Genomic DNA, 17,808 nt, shown 5'->3' with positions numbered 1-17,808 from the left:
ACAAAGATGACCTTATTCCAATGAAAAGTCTCGGCAGGAAGTAAGTTACTGACCACTGCACCAGATCACCCGGGATGCATGAGGACCCTAAATCCAATGATGGATATGCTTGGAAGAGAAGAGGGAATGATTTGAAGCACAGAGCCACCCAGGGGAGAAGGTTTGTGCAGATGGATGCAGAGGTCGGGGTGATGTGGCCACAAGCCCAGGGAGGCCTGGGGTCCCCCAAGAGCTGGACCAGGCCAGAGGGACCCTCCCCTGGAGCCTCTGGAGGGAGCTGAGCCCTGCCCACACCTTGATCACAGGTTTCTGACTCCAGACCTGGGGGCGAATGAGTTTGTGTTAAAACTGTCCAGTCTGTGGCCAGTGGCTGCAGCCACCCCTGGATACTGAGAGTGAATTGCCGGCTCCAAGGTGAGAACAGTGGCAGGACCAGGCCCCCGCCCCACACACAGAGACACACAACCTTGTCATGAGGTTAAATGCGTTAATACGCACAGATGCCTGAATCAGGGACTGACACTTGGATCTTAGCCCCCTTCACCTCTTCCTCCTCGTCATCATCACTGTCATTGTTAGAGGCCCTCATCCACTCGTTCAGTGGACACGAGGTGCTAGTGCACGGCCCCAGTGTGTGCAGCGAGGCCAACAAGCTGGGAGGCTCCGCACAGGACTCAGCCTGCCTGCTGGGTGAGTGGCCCGCACGGGGCCTGTGCAGTGACACGGAGGCCCTGGGAGAGGCTGAATCCTCTGGTCGTGGGAGTCACGGGGGCCTCAGCATCAGAGGTGGAGGGGTGAGCCAGGTTCATCCACGGGGGTGCAGCCCTTCACTCAAAGTGGGGGAAGAACGCCATGTGTCACCCAGTGTCCAGGAGGCTCCCCTTGCCCTGGTGGGCTGTGGGCACAGCCTTGGATGACCAGGAGTCTGCACCTCAGTAGGGGCTGAGGCTGGCACTGAGTGAATCTTCAGTGAGGTTTTTTCCTTAAAAACCATCCTAAGTGACTTTGGCTCCATTGCTTTTTGCCAGAAACCTACAATGATCCCAAGAACTTTGTACACTCCAAGAGTGGTGACTGGATGTGGAGCCCAGCACAGACCCAAGTCAGTCCTGCCCTGAGTCCCACGGGCCAGCCACACCATCCCCCTTCCATGGCCTGGCTTTCTTCTGCCAGGACCTTCAGAATGGTGGAAAGGCAAGTGTGGCCTCAAGCTGGGGGTGCCCAGCGTGGGCTCCTAGCCCCTGGGAGTTCCCTTGGGACATCTGGTGGACCATAGTCTCCACTGCCGTCGGGCAGCTCTGTCTCGGGGAATGTTGTGTTTCTTTGCTTTTTTTTGTGATGCAGCACCCCAGTTACTCTCGGGGCAATTGGGAAGTCTGCTGGTGTTACATGCTCCTGCCTTAGATGGGGAACATTATTGCTGCATTGACGCTGCTCACTCCATACTGGGAATCTGTTAAACACAAATGGCAAGCAGAACAGAGAAAAACAGAAAAAGAAAAATGGAGAGTTGCTTGGTTGCTTCAGGTCTCACCTGTGATTAAGAGTGTGTACAGCCTGCACATGAACCCGAGTTCCCACACCTGCCAGCTATAAGGTGCCAGGCCCTGATTTTAGAACCCTAGCTTCACTAAGGGGTCACTGACAGATATAGTTTTTGTGTATTTCAGGTCTACATTGTGATGACTTGATGCCCATAGAATCATGGAATGATTGCCCAACATATGCATCGCCTCACACAGTTAACTCTGTGTGTGTGTATCTTTAATGTTCTTATAATCCATGGAGAAGGCAATGGCACCCCACTCCAGTACTCTTGCCTGAAGAATCCCATGGATGGAGGAGCCTGGTGGGCTACAGTCCCTGGGGTCTCTAAGAGTCGGACACGACTGAGTGACTTCACTTTCACTTTTCACTTTCATGCATTGGAGAAGGAAATGGCAACCCACTCCAGTGTTCTTGCCTGGAGAATCCCAGGGACGGGGGAGCCTGCTGGGCTGCTGTCGACACAACTGAAGAAACTTGCAGCAGCAGCAGCAGCAGATGGAGCTGGATGCCATGATCTTCATTTTTTGAATGTTGAGTTTTATGCCAGCTTTTTCACTCTCCTCTTTCACTTTCATTAAGAGGCTCTTTAGTTTCAGCCCCTGGAGGCATTTCTTATTCCCCTTTCTGTCTTTTCTCCACCATGAGGGGCCCCATTTATAGTTTTTAACAATGTAGTTTAACAACAGGCTCCTTCGATATATTCTATACTTTTTTCCTTCTTATATATATATATTTTTAACCTATCTATCCTTCAGTTCACCGATCCTCTCTGCAGCTACGTCCAATTTGATGTTAAGCCCAGAGACTGAGTTCTTAAATTCAGTCACTGTTATTTGAAAGTTCTAGAATCGGTTTTGATTCTCAGACGTTTTTCCTTTTGTCAAGTATATTTTTGAACTGGTGAAGTTTGCATCTGATACCTCTAGCATACCTCTGATGTGCTGATATACATCTGATACCTCTGGATCTGTTTCAGTTCTTTTTCTCTTTCCTGTTTGTTGTTACACCCTTTTTGCTTTTTTTGGTTGCATGTTGGACATTATCTATGGAAAACCCTAGAGTTTCTGGTGATGCTGTCTTCTCCAGAGGTTCCTCTGAGGCAGACCTCTAGTGGGGACAGAGCTGTCTGTTCACTCAGGGCCTGAGTGACTTGAGGCTGGGTTGTCCTTGTAAGCTGAGTCTCAGCAGCCTTCACCCACCTTCCCCCTGACCGCAGGGAGGAGCCCTCCAGCGTGTCCGTCTGGAAGCCTGGGGTGCTTCCCATGGCCTCCCCCGCCCCCTTCTCGCCCAGTCCTGAAGCCCACCATCTGTCTCCCAAGCACCAAGAGGTGATTGATACTCAGCACTCAGCCGGTTTGGGCAGAGTGTTGGGTATGTTTTCTGTGCCTCCCTTTTCTTAGGGAGCTTAGGCTCTAACATCCGGACTGACTTATCAGGCCTGAGCTCGAATTTTTGTCTTCCCAGCCCAAGGAACCATCCAGAGCTGTGTTAGCCAGTACCCTCTACTTGACTTTTTCCCTGCCTTTTCTTCCCAGAGTCAGCTTTGTTCAGATGCCCCGAGGGAAGGAGTGGCCCTCTCAGTGTCCAGCTCCCTCACTGGGCTTTTTTGAAATCTTGGATTGTGGCTGCCTAAGGACCTCTTTTTAAAATGTATTTAGCTTCTGTAGCTCTTGGTAGGCTGACCCACAAGCTGCCTGCGTCTATAACTGCAAGTGGGGAAGCCCTCGGTGTCTTCTCTCATCTGAAGCCACATGTAAAATTCACAGTAATTATATTGATCATCTTTGATACCGGGGAAAACAAGAACCAGAGGTCCTCGCTTAGTACCCACGGTTGTGTTTCTGATCAGAATCCCCAGCTTCCCCGGGCTGTGTCAGCACCACTTGAACTTGGGAAGAAGGTGAAGCAAGTGGCCCATGCGGCCTGGGGACAGAGGAGCCGGTCTGCCCTCCTCTCCTGCCCCTGACGGCCCAGGGCAGGCCTTGCGATGACGGGCTGCTGGTGGTCGAGGAGAAGGCTGAAGAGCCAGGGGTTGTGTGAACTGTATTCTGTGACGTGGTCACGTGTGTGTTTTCTTTTTCAGTTTGAAAAAATGACTGCTTTTAGTCTTCCCTCCAGTTTGACTTTAAGGTTGAAAATGAAGATTTTATTCTTAAAGTTGAGCACAGTGATTTTACAGTCTTTTTGAAAGCAACAGTTGAGGTTTTAAAAAGACATCTCAGAGAACTCCAGCAGATAAAGCGAAACAAAAAGAGAATGTGTTCAGGGTGAACTGCGGGTGGGACCCCAAACTGTACTCTGTCCCTCCCAGAGTCCATAATTGCTGAGAGGGGTGGATATAGGGCCCCAAGCACCCTGGGGACGGAGGTCCTCAAGTGACAGCTGAGGTCCCGGCTGAGCCAGGAGCAGTGTGGCCTGTGCCCTGGTGAGTGGAGAGCTGCGAGGCTGGGAGTGGGGCCAGGAGAGGAGGTGGGAGACTCGGGCGCGGAGGGAGGGGCAGCACCTGGCGGGGTCTGGGAGGCGCTGGCTGTCGCGGCTCGAGGCAGGGACACCCCTGAACCTCCACCGTGCAGCTCCCCCAGAGGCAGAGTTGTCTGGCATCCCAGGGTCGAAGTTAAAAGGGCGAGTTCGCAGCAGATTGACGAAACTCCTGTACCCACTGTGGGTTCATTTTAAGTGCCTGGAGCGAGGTTGGTCAAGCCCTTGCTGAGCTCGAGTGAGGGAGTCATTCAGGGAGGACCGAGCTCAGGGTGAGAGTGAGGGGCAGCTAGCACGCTGAGTCCTCCTCACCTGAGTGGGTTCTGGGGACACCCTTGAGTTCAGGGGTGCCCTTTCAGTAGCCTCACTGGAGGCTTGTTTGGGGGGTGAAGGAGGCAGAAGCCCACTTAGAAGACGTGCTCATTCCTAGTGGTGGTGCTTTCTGAAGCAGTTTATACTATTTGGTTCGACTGTGAACCAGTATCCTTGCAGGGTTATGTTTGACGGTGGGCCTGAGCTGTGGGCACGGCTTTCCTTCTCCCACACGCCACACTCACCTGACATCTTTTTGGCAGCCCCTCCCCCATCTCTGCACCCCTGATGGTGGGCTTGAGCCCAGCCCCCCTGTTACCATGGAGCCCTTGTGACTGAGTGGGTTCCAGGTTCCGGGCTCCTGGGAGACATGCTGGAGGCAGAGCCTTCGTGCCATTTCTTCTAGAGACAGCAGTGCTGATGGTCATAGCGTGAAAGCGGTGTGTGTGAGAGCGGTGTGTGAGAGCGTTGTGTGCGAGAGTGGTGTGTGAGAGCGGTGTCTGAGAGCGGTGTGTGTGAGAGCAGTGGTCGTAGTGTGAATAGTGGTGGTCGTAGTGTGAGGTCGGTGGTGATAGCTCCGGTGCTGAGCTATCTAACCGTGAAACAGCAGTTGCCCCCGAGTGGGGGACTGCCCCCATCCACAAGGATGGGTCGCAGAAGGGCCCGCCTATGGGCACTTTTCCAGTGCTGCAATCCCAAGACAAAGGCCAAGACAAGGAAGACCTCGGCCTCGGCCCAAGTTCTGGAAGCGGAGTGGACTGACGTGAGAGCAGCCAGGGGCTGGGCCCGTCGGATTGGCCCTTACCCGGTGAAGCACTGGGGCTGTGTTTCATTTTGTTTGCATGGTTGTGGGCCCTGCCGGGGGTCCCTGCCAGCCAGGGCGTTTTGCCCTTCTGGGCAGGATCGACCCCAGCAGGTTGACCTTGTAAGTGGTTGTGCAGGTGCTGCGTGGAGGATGGCCGGGGGCCCCACCAGAAGGGAAACGCTGGCTGGAGGAGTCACTGGGGCACGTGGATTGAGCTATAGAGTCAGTCCTTGAAGCAGAAAGGCTAAGCCCCTTATCACCTCCCATCTTACAAAACACAGAACAGTGTGTCCAGTATTTTAATGATGGCTACCTACTGCTTACATGTATAACATACACCCTCATAGCTTCACATGTCTACTACATGCCTCTTACAAGTGTTGGGCAGTGTTCTAGGTGCTTAATACTCAGTGTGTAGTAGGGGATATGCAGCCCAGGACTTTTTTTACGTGTGCGAGGAAAAATAGAAGAATGAAAGATGCCGTGTGGTTCAGTTTGAGCAAGTTCACCACGTGGACGGCACCGCGTGCACGAAAATTGTGATAAAATACATAAAACATGAATTTAACCTTTTAACCAGTTTGTTGAATGACTGGGTGACTTCAGTGGAGTCAGGCTAACAGATGGCTGTGGGGTGCCATCAGCCTTTTTCCCAGAGGAACACTCCAAAGCCTGGTGGCCTTGTAGATCTTCCCTTTCTTCTGCCCTCTCCCCAGTGGTTCTAGGTCACTGGTCTGTGTGTCGTTTAAGAACCTCTTTGTCCACTTTGTTGTTAGGTTTATGTTTAGGAAAGTTTCTCAGACTTCCCTGGGTCTTGAGAAGGCAGGCTTGGATTCCGGGTTCTCCCCTGCCGCATGCCTGCCAGGTCAAGGTGGAGGCTAAAGGCCGGTCTGAGTTGTGGTGGTCTGTGTGGTCTTGGGGTCAGCGGACCCCTCTTCTCCGGAGGGGCAGGGAGACCCTCTGTGTGGAGCCTGGAGAGACTTGACAGGGTCAGTCTTCAGTCTCGCTCTCTTTTTAATTTGTGTTTGCATTTAGTTACTTACTCATTTAACTGTTTTCTAGGAGTTGGCATCCCCTACGGAAGAACTCAATGCATGCCGAGAGCAGCTTCTAGCAAGAGAAAAAGAGATAGCCGAAATGAGAGCCGAAAGGAACAACACCAGGGTCAGTAGGGGGATTCTTACGTGTTGACACTTGCCCCGCGGGGGTCACCACTGGGTTCCGTGTTGCTGTCTTTAAACTCTCTCTGGTTTTCAAGTCATTTTTCACATCTTCCCACTGAGCAGACCGGGGTGGATCCGATCGGGGTTCTCATACTTTGCTTCAAATTTATGATGAGAGCTAATATAATTTTAGTACATTTGAGGGGGGAGTTCTCTTAACTTACATTTTTGTCCATGCTACAGTGTGTGTGAGGTCGTAGTTCCCCGAACAGGGATTAAAACTCAGGACCCCTGCAGAAGTGTGGAGTCTTAACTACTAGGCCACTGGGGAAGTCCACTCTAACTTTAGACTGAACTGGTGGGATTCCAACTTGCCTTAGCATGGTTTTGGTGTTAGCGTGAGGCTGAGAGGAGTTATCGGCCCTGAATTCAAGTATGAGGTTGAAGGTGCTCCTTTGGCCCTGCCCTGCAGCTGCTGCTGGAACACCTGGAATGCCTGATTTCCCAATATGTGCCATCGCTCCGGATGACGATGGGCAAGCAGCAGGCGCGGTCCCCAGCTGGCATGAAGAGCGAGGTGGAAGTGCTCAAGGCACTGAAATCACTGTTTGAGCACCACAAGGCCCTGGACGAGAAGGTACCAGCCACCCGGCTGTCCTGGATTTGTACACTTGCTGCCTTGTTAGGTGGATGATGCATGTATTTATGTAACTAGTTGACTTTTGAGCTTCTTGAATTCTTGTAAATACATTTTTTCTGTAAGAAGTCAGAATTTTATATGGTTAAAAAGTGTTGCCTGTGTACATGCTCAGTCATGTCCAAGTCTTTGCGACCCTGTGGACTATAGCCCACCACGCTCCTCTCTCCCTGGGACTTCCCAGGCAAGAATACTGGAGTGGGTGGCCATCTTCTACTCCAGGGGATCTTCCCGACCCAAGGATCGAACCTGCCCTCTTGCATTGGCAGGCGGACTCTTTACCACTGATCCACCTGGGAAGCCCCAGGTAAAAAGTATTAGTTGGCATAAATGTCTCAAGATTTATTATATTCTGTATATCAATTTGCAATTAAAAACTAGGTAATAGAATTAGTTTAGGAACATTTTTTTTCCTCTCTAACTTAGAATTTAAAGCTGTTAATAAGCAGAACTTCTTGACATTAAGGTCAAAGAGATGCATTAAATGTCTTCTGTTACAGCAGCCGTGTATTGGGGTGAGTGTACACTAAGAAGTGCACTAAAGTATATACACACTTCAACACACAGTGACTCGGCCCCTTTTATTTCAGTTGAGAGTGATTACGAGGCGCACTTGAAAGGTGTAGTTTGTCAGAAGAAGAATTAGGTGCCACACACAAAGAGAGGAGTTTGATCAGTCATCGTGTAATTTCAGTGAAGGGTTTGTCATTTGTATCCTTTCATTTAAAAAAAGTATGAAGGCTGTAGTGGACGTCAGATGTTATTTATCTTTCTGATTGAGGACCCTCCCACTTGGGTTATTTTAATGACTAGTAAACTAGACTTGTGGCTCAGAGCTGCAGGATCTCTTAAGTACCCCTTTGTCCAGTAGAAGACAAATTCTGACTCTGATCACCTGGTTCTCTTTGGGATGGATAGCATCACCATGTATTTTCTTTTTATGCTGTATTTTCAGTTTTGAGTTGAGTTTTTCCAAATGGAGTTTTGCTGTCTTTACTAATTTCTTTATTTTGATTCAAACTTTTGGTTTTAGCTGATGATTCTTAAAGAGAAGAAAAACCCGGAAAAGATACTGATGGATGGGGTGCTTGATGTAAATCCCAAGCAAGAAAACATGCCAAGTGCCAATGGAAAGGCAAGTCCTCGGTCTCACTCTCTGTCTGGTTCTCGTCTTACCATCCAGTCTGTGCGGGGCTGTTGGGACCTGTCACCAAAGCACCATGTAGTTCTGTGCGACTGTGAGGGTCGTGTGAGCTCCAGAGCACAGAAGGCAGTTTTGACCTCACCGGTTGCCCGGAAGTGCTGTGTTCCCTCCCTCCCAAAACAAGGCTGTCTAAGGCTTCCTTTCCCCCTTAGAGAACCCGCGACGGCTCTCTGGCTCGGGTGATCCAGCTCCAGGAAATCATAAACAACCAGTTGCGAGATCAGAGCCAGATGAAGGAGCTCCTGGCAGCCCTCTCTGCGCAGGTGACAGACCTGGAGGAGGACTTGGACACGGCCAGGAAGGATCTCCTCAGGTCCGAGGAAGTAAACGTGAAACTACAGCGGGACGTCCGAGAAGTGAGTGACGGTGGACGTGTTTGTTGTCCTGAGGTGGAATGTGGGTCCCTTGTTCTCCCGGTGGTCTCAGCCTTGGGATGGCTGCGTGAGCAAGAGCAGAGCTCTGGCGAGACCACGGCTGGTGGCCTCCCTGCCTCTGCGTCGAGGTCTCGGGGTAGAAGAGGCCTGGTCCAGACGGTCCATTGCAGTGGACCAACATAAGGGCAGCCCTAGCGCTGTGCTGCACCCTGGGTGTGGACTGCTCATTTCTACAAGTTCTAGGGGGCCTAGTGTGTTCCTTTTTAAAAATTCATTCATCCGTTCATTCATTGATTTGAGTATAGTTGCTTTACACTGCTGTGTCAATTTCTGCTGTACAGCAAAGTGAATCAATCATATATATATATATATGTACACACACATATCTCCATCTTTTTTAGATTTCCTACCCATTAACTTCACCACAGAGCACTGAGTAGAGCTCCCTGTGCTGTACAGTAGGCCCTTACTCACTGTTGACTTTATGCACAGTATCAGTAGTGTATGTGTCAACCCCAGTCTCCCAGTTCATCCCCCTACCTGCCTGTTGAATGTATTCCCGATGATGCTGAAATTTCCTTCTGATTCACTCAGGCGAGTCTGGTGACGTCTGTGGAGCCCGTTCTCTCGGAGAGATGGGAGCATGCTGTGTGGGCTCTGCTGAGGCAGCTTGCCTGGCCATCTTCTCTAGTTTTCTAAGGTTCTGCTCCTTGAAGGGATGTGTGACAGTGACACCGGCGGTCAGACAAGACGAGTGGCCTTTGCTCACCCTCAGATCCTCAGGCCCGTGCTGTGTAACCATGTAGAATCATGATGTTTCTGGTGGTCATGTCTGCGGGTGTCATGATTTATGAGAAACTACCTAACAGTCAGTGTGAAAACAGAAGTGTGCTGGGAGCTCAGGCCTCCTCCTGTGAGCCTCAGCTTTCCTTTGTACACAGGCAGACAGTGCCCACCCTGCCCCACCCCTCTACCGTGAGACCGTCTCAGAGAGAACCCCTCCAACATGTGTTCCAGCAGGTGTACTTGTTTAGTAGCTTGGTGTGAGTAATTCTGTGTGAGAACTCAAAACAGAAGTATTTGCACATATTTGTATAACCTGTTCACATTACTCTGGCAATAGGAGGAGATTAGGTGGCAGAGTTTAATATGTAGAGAATTCTGGAAAAAGCGTTTTTAAGACCTTTCACTTTTAATGTTAGGACAACACTGGTTACTTAGTGACTACGGAGGGACCTGAAATGGATTTTGAGCTGGCAGGCGGGAGTTGCACCAGCAGCAAGTTCTGGTCCTGGTGTGAGCATTTCAGGCATGTGGTGTAACTCTGCTTTAGAAGAACTAGGCTTGAGCAGGCTGCTTCCAGTTGTGTTACACTTTGACTTCTGTTTCCACTCACTGATATTCTTACTTTAATTTTGAGGAAATTGCATGAGATTTTTTCCAACTTTTACCCGAGGAAATGAGCCTCAGAGCTCCCTGTTGGATCTGTTGAAGGTCCCTCCGTGTTCTGGGTCAAGCCCGCCTGTATGGTGTAGGAGACAGAGGTCCTCATTTCATGCCAGATCCCTTCCCTCCTGGAATTCTTGCAATGACAGGGTAGTTTAGTGTACTTTTTGTTTGCTGTTTGGGTTTATTATGTAGAAAAGAAGCTTGGTAAATCGAGTGGCGAGACAGACATTAAGACAGATGGGTGCCATCGTGGCAAATGTGACATTTGAGGTAGGCGCGTTTTTGCTCACGTCTAAGAAAACTGCCATGTCTAGGAGTTTAATTTTGAGGATGCTAATTTTATGTTTGATTTGAAACTTAGGATTTAGTCCAGCTTTTTTACTCTTAAGTGTGCTGGAGTATTCCACAATAATGACTTACTTTTCTCCTCTGTAATGCCCGGTGTAGGCCATGGCCCAGAAGGAGGATGTGGAGAAGAGAATCACGACACTTGAGAAATGCTACCTCGCCGCACAGCACGAAGCCTCCTCTGTGCATGACCTTGATGATAAACCTGAAAAGGAAATCGCAAATAAGGATTCTCTGCATCGACAGGTAATGGCCTTTACTGACCTGTGTCTGACTTTTATAGTAGTGAATACTGAAGAAGGAAGGTAAAGACCTTTTCATGTGACTCCCATGTTGGAAATCAAGTCCCAGTGTAAAGTTCTTATGACCCGAAAATACTGTGTTCAAAAGTGTGGATGTACATCATGATAAATCAACTGTACTGAAAGGAAATCCAATGTTTAAAAATTGAGGGTGACTGCAACTTACAGGTTTGAATGATTTGGGATTTGGTTTAACCATGTTGTGGAATTCCACTCCTGACGCTTTTGTTTTACTTGAATCTGTTGACTTGTTAGCATTTTTTCTGAAAGAGCAGAGAGCAGCAGGGAACTTCATGGCAGCTGGCTGCCTGTTGGGAACTGGGGTCAAAAGGCAGGGTTAGAGCTCCAGTCTGATTAGGGTTGGTACTTCCTATGGTTGGGTGAGCTTTACTCGCTCCTGTTCCCATGTCATCTCAGATAATCAGGACTTACCCAGGAAAACCAAATCTGGCTTCTCCAAAACAAAGTGAGTCAATCTGGTGTGTGACAAAGTGTATCATTGGCCCCACCACAAAAATAGAATACTAGAAAGCCATTGAAATTTATGATGTGGAATGCTAATTAAGAACATTACGATATACAAAATAATGGCTGTAAAAGGCAGATCAGAAAATACTACGTACCATATGCTTTTGTTTTCTGAGGGTTTTAAAGCATATCATATTGTTTATGTATGTACATAGAGTAATACATACAGAGAAAACATAAGAAAGCTGCTTAGAAACAAATGCTAACCTCTCAGGAACCCGAGCGTATAGATAATTTAATTTTTTTTCCTTTTCAAAAAAGAATCTGTCTAAATGTTCTACATTGAAAGTTTTTCAGAGTAAGAAGATCTGTTAAAAGAATAATCGTGCATTTACAAATATTAGTTGACTGGCATTTCACCAGGCACACTCTGATCAGATCTTTGTTTCAGAGGAGATGAAAGCCATGTTTTGGCTTACAAGCCCGTGGCCATCTGCGGTCGGTAGGGTTCCCTTCAAATGATGATTCTGGTGATGTTTTAAGAAGGGTCAGTACTGAACCCTTATTCCCTTAACTTGTCAATAAGAATGAATACACTTCTACAGATAACTGATCTTCTTTAATATATAAGAACTTTTTTTTTTTTAAGACTTCTTTGGGGACATTTAGGAAAAGCAAATACTCTGGCAGGAGGTGTTCTGCCCACTGAGACCAAGCCCAGGAACACTGAGAGAAAAATTACCGTGACGCAGCTCGCGAAACAGAACTAATCCAGTAGAGACGTGCATTTAGGTTTTGTCTCAGCTTACTAAAAACAGCAGAGGCTACACCACTTGGCCTGTTTGGATGCTCTGCTCTCCCTTTGTAGGAGGAGGATGAAAACCGACCATTGCAGGAGCACCTGGAGCTGGAGGAGCAGAAGCTGCAGCAGACGCTGCTGAGGGCGGAGACGCTGCCTGAAGTGGAGGCTGAGCTGGCTCAGCTGGTGGCCGCGCTCTCCAAGGTGCTGCTCTGGGTCCCTGGGGGGCGGGCGGGGGAGGGTCTGTTCCATGCTGTCCCGCCGTGCCCCTCCCCGTGCTGCTCAGTCCACAAAGGAGCGCAGACGCGGGGGGCGTGCTGCCCGGCTGGGATGGGAGCGCGCCCTGAGTGTCAGACAGTCCCCGCTCCCGTGTCATCGTTCCGTTGATTTCCCTCCAGTTTTGTCCCCTGTTCTGTGTGTCCCCAGGATACTTCAGCTCCGAGTCACTGCTGCTCAGAGTTCAGTCAGCAACTCAAAGCCTAGCAGGATAGAGAGCTAGAAAAATCCCATTCTCGTTTAAGAGATGGCCAAAATAGCTCTGTAATGAACACAGTTTTAAGTCTTTATTCATACATTGTTGAGTAAGTCACAGCGGGGCACGGTGCAGACCCGGGGCCCCACTCCCAGCTTGCAGTCCCCGGGAGCCCGCGGCTGAGAGGCGTCCCGGAGACGTGGCGCTGCTGGGGGCATGGTCCCCATAGCCAGCCAGCCACCCCGTCCCTCTGATGGGAAAGGTGTGGCCCCGCACTGTAGGTGGGTACTGGCTGGGCATGGAGAGGTGGGCCCGTGCGGGCGCGGCTGTCCGGAGCGTTGCCCGGAGCTCAGTGAGCGGCTGAGGGGCCGGCCAGTCGCGGGAGGCCGGTGGTGTCGGGTGCTCGCAAACCCAACCAGAGCAGGGTCACTAACAGCCGCCAGGGGGCACCCTTCTGCCTGTGATCTTCCTCTCAAGGGTTGGTTTCTTCTCTCCCCTGACATCTCTGCTGTCTGTCCTGGGTCGTCCTTGTAGTCTGAACTTTGGTCTTCCGGAAGCTCTGTCACTAAGGAGGCTAAACTGTTGGAACTTATCTCCCAGCTTAGGAAGGTAGAACGTGTGTTCTTGTGAGTCCCGTGCTTGCCACTGCCCTGCCAGCGCTGGCTCAGCACAGACAGTCTGAGGAGGGGGTGCAGCGGCCGCGGGTGTGGGGCCCGGGGCGGGGACGAGCACGTCTCCTCTCACGAGCCGGTCACCAGCACCCTCCGTCACCCACGTGTCACACGCGAAGCCGCGCTGGCTGCTTGAGCAGGCGTGCGGGCGTGCCCCCCACGAACCCGGAGCCAGTGGTCTGCGCAGAGCATAGCCCGCTTGCGTCAGGACAGGGTCGTTGCGAGAGGAGCTGACGCTGTTCTTGGCCGACAGGTGGAAGAGAGACACCGTAACATCAAGGAGAGGCTGCGCCAGATGGAGGCCCAACTGGAGGAGAAGAACAAGGAGCTGCTGTGGGTGCGTGTGCTGATGGGGAGGCCGCGTCTGGGCCAGAGATGCGGCTTGGGCAGGGGCCGCTGCTCCCGTCTTTGCCATCGAGTGTGTGTGTGTAACCCTGTCTGCTGATCCAGGCACCCAACCTCGGGAGCAGGGCCAGATGTGGTCGCCCGTAGGTGGTGGGCAGGGGGTCCCCACGTTCAAAGAGGCTGCTTGTTGCTCTGAACAGCCAGGCGGGGGAGCTGCTCGGGATACAGTTGGACCTTATGAGTGCCCCTCAGACAAACCTGAGGGTGCCAGCCCGAGGCTCATTGGTGCCCAGGTGTGGAGGTGTTTGCCTCGGACGTGTCGCTGGAGTCCCACATGCCCGACTGCTGGTCCAGACATGGTGTGTGTGTGTGGGATGGCTGCTCCTAGGCAGGAGGAGAACCGTAGTTCCGTTGTGACAGAAGGCCCGTCAGGAATGGGCGATGGTGGGGGCTCGCATCAGAGAGTCCTGAGAGAGGTTTCCCAGAAGGGTTGGCCACACGGCGATACAGACCATTCAGGAAATGGAGTGGGGATCCCAGGTCCAGCCTCAAGTGTCAGTACTGTCCCCACCATACCTGTGTTCTTGGGGCTGACTGCAGAGCCTCACACGCGGGCTCCCAGGGGGCTGTGGTTCTGACTCCCATCATGAGACCTGCAGTGAGGCTCCCTCCCTGCTGAGGCAGAGAGGTCAAGTTCTCACAATCAGGGATGCACTTCCTTACTTTCAGAACTGCTACTCAGAGGCTGTTGAGATTGGGATGCTGTTTATGACTAAGCCAATTCAAAGTCAAGTTTTGTTTTGCTTTAAAAATATTGGAATGCCGATGCCTTATTGGGGAAGCTGTGACAGGTTTTATTTCCGTGGGCTCAAAAAGGGGTGGCCGAGCCCTGGGGAGGGGTCGTGACAAAGACAGAGGGTGAGGGTACTGGCCACGGGGGATAGGGAGCTGGCAGGCCAGCACCTCGAGGCTGCCCCTCGGTTGCTTTGAAGTCATGTCTGGGAAATCAAGGCAGGACCTGGGTGAGAGTGGGGCAGTGGGGGGAGACTTGTGGAGAGAAGGGTGTGAGGTGTGAGAGCGGGAGGGCGGCACGGGGCCCAGCAGGCACTCTCCCATGCGTCTCAAATGACAGAGCCGCCCTCGCGGTGTGAGGGGCCATCCCCAGAACAGCCCGAGGGCCTGTGCCCCGAGAGGAGAGCCGCAGAGGGGCTGGCCCTCCCGTCCCCTGGCTGCCCCTGCTCGCTCCTGTCTGTGCGTGTTCAGACTAGCCTGGGAAACGGAGGGCTGGGAACCCGCGAGGACGGCACTCCCCGGTGAACTAGTACCAGTGATGACCGCTGAGGGGGACCCAGCGGCTGTGGAGCTGAAGGATTTTTTTCTAATTTTCCTTCAGCCTGGCTGACGGAAGCATGGATGTATTTTTTTAATGTTCGGTTTTTGTCTCTGACTCCATCAGCCCACCCTTGTGAATAACCTCATAGGATTGCCTTCCGTCCACACTAAGACCTGAGTGTCACCGGGCCATCTAGGAACTGGATTCTCCTCCTGCCCGTTTCTTCAGTTCTGCTCGCTTAAGAGATGGCAGTGTCTCATAAGCATGGCCCATTTGTCCAAAGTCAGGGCTTCCATGTAAAATTGTGTTCAGTTCCTGACAGACTTGAGCTGCCCAGAATGTCGCTGACGAGACGTGGTCCTCTCGTGCCCAGGTGCAGCCCCTGAAGGATCAGGACCGGGAGCACGGGCGGCAAGCCAGCGTGCTAGCCAACGTGGCCCAGGCGTTCGAGAGTGACGAAGGCACGTCTGACGGCGAAGGCGACGGGGTCACCCTCTTCAGCTCGGCCGCTCTGCTGTCGCCCAGCGGGCAGGCCGATGCCGAGACTCTGGCCGTGATGATTCAGGAGCAGCTGGACAAGATCAACGAAGAGATCCGGTGGGTGCGCCTGAGCCCAACTCCCCGGAAACTCAGTTTCTCTGAAGAGCTGTCTTCTGCTTAGAGAAGTCTGAGTGTTCCATAGTAAGAAAACTGACTTCAGGTCTGCTTCAAGAAGTTTCCGTTCTGAGATTGCCCTTGATTATAGAGCTCAGTCAGCCAGGGCATTCTGTCCAACGGGTGGTGTCAGCACTCTGTGGGGGATCATTGTGGGGTGTCCCCCCCTCAGCTCTGGGCCCCAAGGTGGGTGAGGTGCCGAGGTGGTGTCCCCTGCGGCCCGTGCACCCTCTGGCACTGAGGGTTCATCCTCATGTGTCCCTCGGAGCCTCCCACGTTCTGGTGAAAAGCCACCTGGAACAGAAAAGCTGGGGTTCTGGGGTTGGCAAATTCCCACTCAGATCTGCATTTCCTTTTTAACTTAATACAGTATGAAGATTGGCTTGTTGTAAGATAGTGATATGTTACTGTATGTCACTCTCAGGACATGTGTTTGAGTTTTTCTCATCTCATCAGTATATATAAAATGTTTTCTTTAGACACAGTCTTGGCAGTTCTAACAGTTTACAAAACAGGATAGAACCCAAAGGCCCGCCTCGTGGTGAGCAGGGGGCCTTGGGTCTGGGTGCAGCCGGGTGGCTGGGGGCCCCGAGGCCTGCCTGGTGCCACACCCGCGCACCTGTGCCTCCTGTCCCGAGTCCACGTTCAGAGTGGCCGCAGGCCGGTGGCCCTGCACAGGGCCTGGCAGAGCTGCTGCTCAGATTGTTCTCGTCCCGTCAGCCCTGGCCGAGGTGCCCGTTCCTGCCGGTCGAGTGCGGGGGGCTCGGGCAAAAGGCAGGGGTGAACGCCACAACCAGCAAACACAGATGTGCTACCTGCACTTTTGACGCCGAGACAGACTGCTTTATGGGCCGTGTTTGAGCACAGACAAGCTCAGAAAGACTGTCTTTTGCATCCCCATAGGAAATTTGGAATGGTTATATATTAATATTTTTATTTTTACAGCAAGTTGTCAGGTAAAAGTGATTTTTCCTTATGCAACAAGTTGACTTGATGTAAATGGTAAATTCTGTCCATCAACTTGTCAACACTGAAAAACTTTCAAGATGTATAAGTAGAAGTGAAACTGGAGAGTTTACTACCTGTAAGGATCTTGTATTTTAATTTGAAAAGCATTTTATTTGCATAATCATGTATTTAACCTGTATATAAAATCATCCACGACACATTAGGGGAGAAGAGCAGTAACTGAATTCTAGGTTAATGCAGCACATTGACATGAATCCAGAAACTCACACAAAGCTGGCGGAGAACTTCAAGTGATGCATTTGTACATATACAACCTTAAAAAAAAAATTAAAAGATCACCTCAGCACTTCATCTGGTCTGGAGACTCGTGTTTAGAAACTCTAGCTTGCTCGTGAATCGCTGTTTTGGTTATACAGAGTTCCTGATTCCCAATGGAAAAGACTTGAGGCACTGACGTACATCTCTGCCCTGAGAGCAGGGAAGGTAAAGGTTGTCAACTTCAGGTATCTCCTCACACGGAGAGAGTCGCCACCCAGACCCCATCAGAATGGTAGAGTAAATAGGTCAAATCAAACGTGAATGATCAGGGGCCACTTTGTAAGACTCAATGATAAATTATTCTAAGTTTGAGACTATTCCAAAGAGGGAAAGTTGAACCTTTTTGCTGAGATGTTAATTGAGCAACTGTTCGTGGAATTTGCTAATCGTGACACAGAATGCAAGCCCAAATTTGTTGTCCAGACACATTCCTCTGCTGACAAAGGCAGGTGATGATTTTCTTCTATTTTAGGTTGATCCAAGAAAAGAAGGAGAACACGGAGCAGCGGGCCGAGGGGATTGAGAGCAGGGTGGGCACGGGGAGCTCAAGCAACCTTCGTCGTTTTAAATCCTTGAACTCCCTCAACCTGAATGCCACCTCCTCGCATGCTGGCTCCTGCCTGCCCAGCAGAGGGCGCTCCAAGCCCCGAAGGAGGCGGCACAGCCTGGCGCGGAAGGTAGACAAGCTGGGCATCATGACTCTGGTATGTGTCGGCCTCCTCCCTGCCGCGTCCCTCCCCGAGCACACTACTTTTCTTTTGTTTGTTTGTTTTTTCTCTTTTTACCCAGAAGAAAGTCAGGTACATTTGCTACGCTCAGAGGTCTAAGATTTTTAAAACTGCCTAGTCTTTCATCAGGCTTCCCTAGCGGCTCAGACGGTGAAACATCTGTCTGCAATGCAGGAGACCCGGGTTCGATCCCTGGGTTGGGAAGATGCCCTGGAGAAGGAAATGGCAGCCCACTCCAGTATTCTTGCCTGGAAAATCCCATGGACCGCGGAGCCTGGTAGGCCACTGTCCATGGGGTCGCAAAGAGTCGGACACAACTGAGCGAAATCATTCCATAATCGCACAGCGACAAATTAGTCTTGATATTTGGA

At 51.1% G+C, this 17,808-nt stretch overlaps 1 protein-coding gene and 1 pseudogene across 2 annotated transcripts in view; one reads left to right on the top strand and one right to left on the bottom strand.

Moving 5' to 3' along the window:
* The window catches only part of LOC147367335 (liprin-alpha-1-like), a 39,673-nt gene that overhangs the window by 14,139 nt on the left and 7,726 nt on the right, over positions 1-17,808 (top strand). For both annotated transcript variants that reach the window (XM_086416284.1, XM_086416285.1), the window contains 9 exons: positions 6,206-6,307; positions 6,779-6,943; positions 8,037-8,138; positions 8,360-8,563; positions 10,478-10,624; positions 12,017-12,151; positions 13,344-13,427; positions 15,142-15,365; positions 17,182-17,413. In XM_086416284.1, the coding sequence (XP_086272410.1) occupies positions 6,281-6,307; positions 6,779-6,943; positions 8,037-8,138; positions 8,360-8,563; positions 10,478-10,624; positions 12,017-12,151; positions 13,344-13,427; positions 15,142-15,365; positions 17,182-17,413 (1,320 nt within the window). In that variant the 5' untranslated portion in view covers positions 6,206-6,280. The remainder of the gene's footprint in view (positions 1-6,205; positions 6,308-6,778; positions 6,944-8,036; positions 8,139-8,359; positions 8,564-10,477; positions 10,625-12,016; positions 12,152-13,343; positions 13,428-15,141; positions 15,366-17,181; positions 17,414-17,808) is intronic.
* Positions 12,301-13,282, bottom strand: LOC147367336 (uncharacterized; annotated as a pseudogene).

The sequence above is a fragment of the Bos grunniens genome, chromosome 8 (assembly GCF_055505025.1).
Source record: "Bos grunniens cultivar Pamir isolate PY7600 chromosome 8, Bosgru_T2T1.0, whole genome shotgun sequence".
In the NCBI taxonomy this organism is placed as follows: domain Eukaryota; kingdom Metazoa; phylum Chordata; class Mammalia; order Artiodactyla; family Bovidae; genus Bos; species Bos grunniens.
The sequence above is the reverse complement of the archived record's forward strand: the minus strand, read 5'-3'. Positions and strand labels throughout refer to the sequence as shown.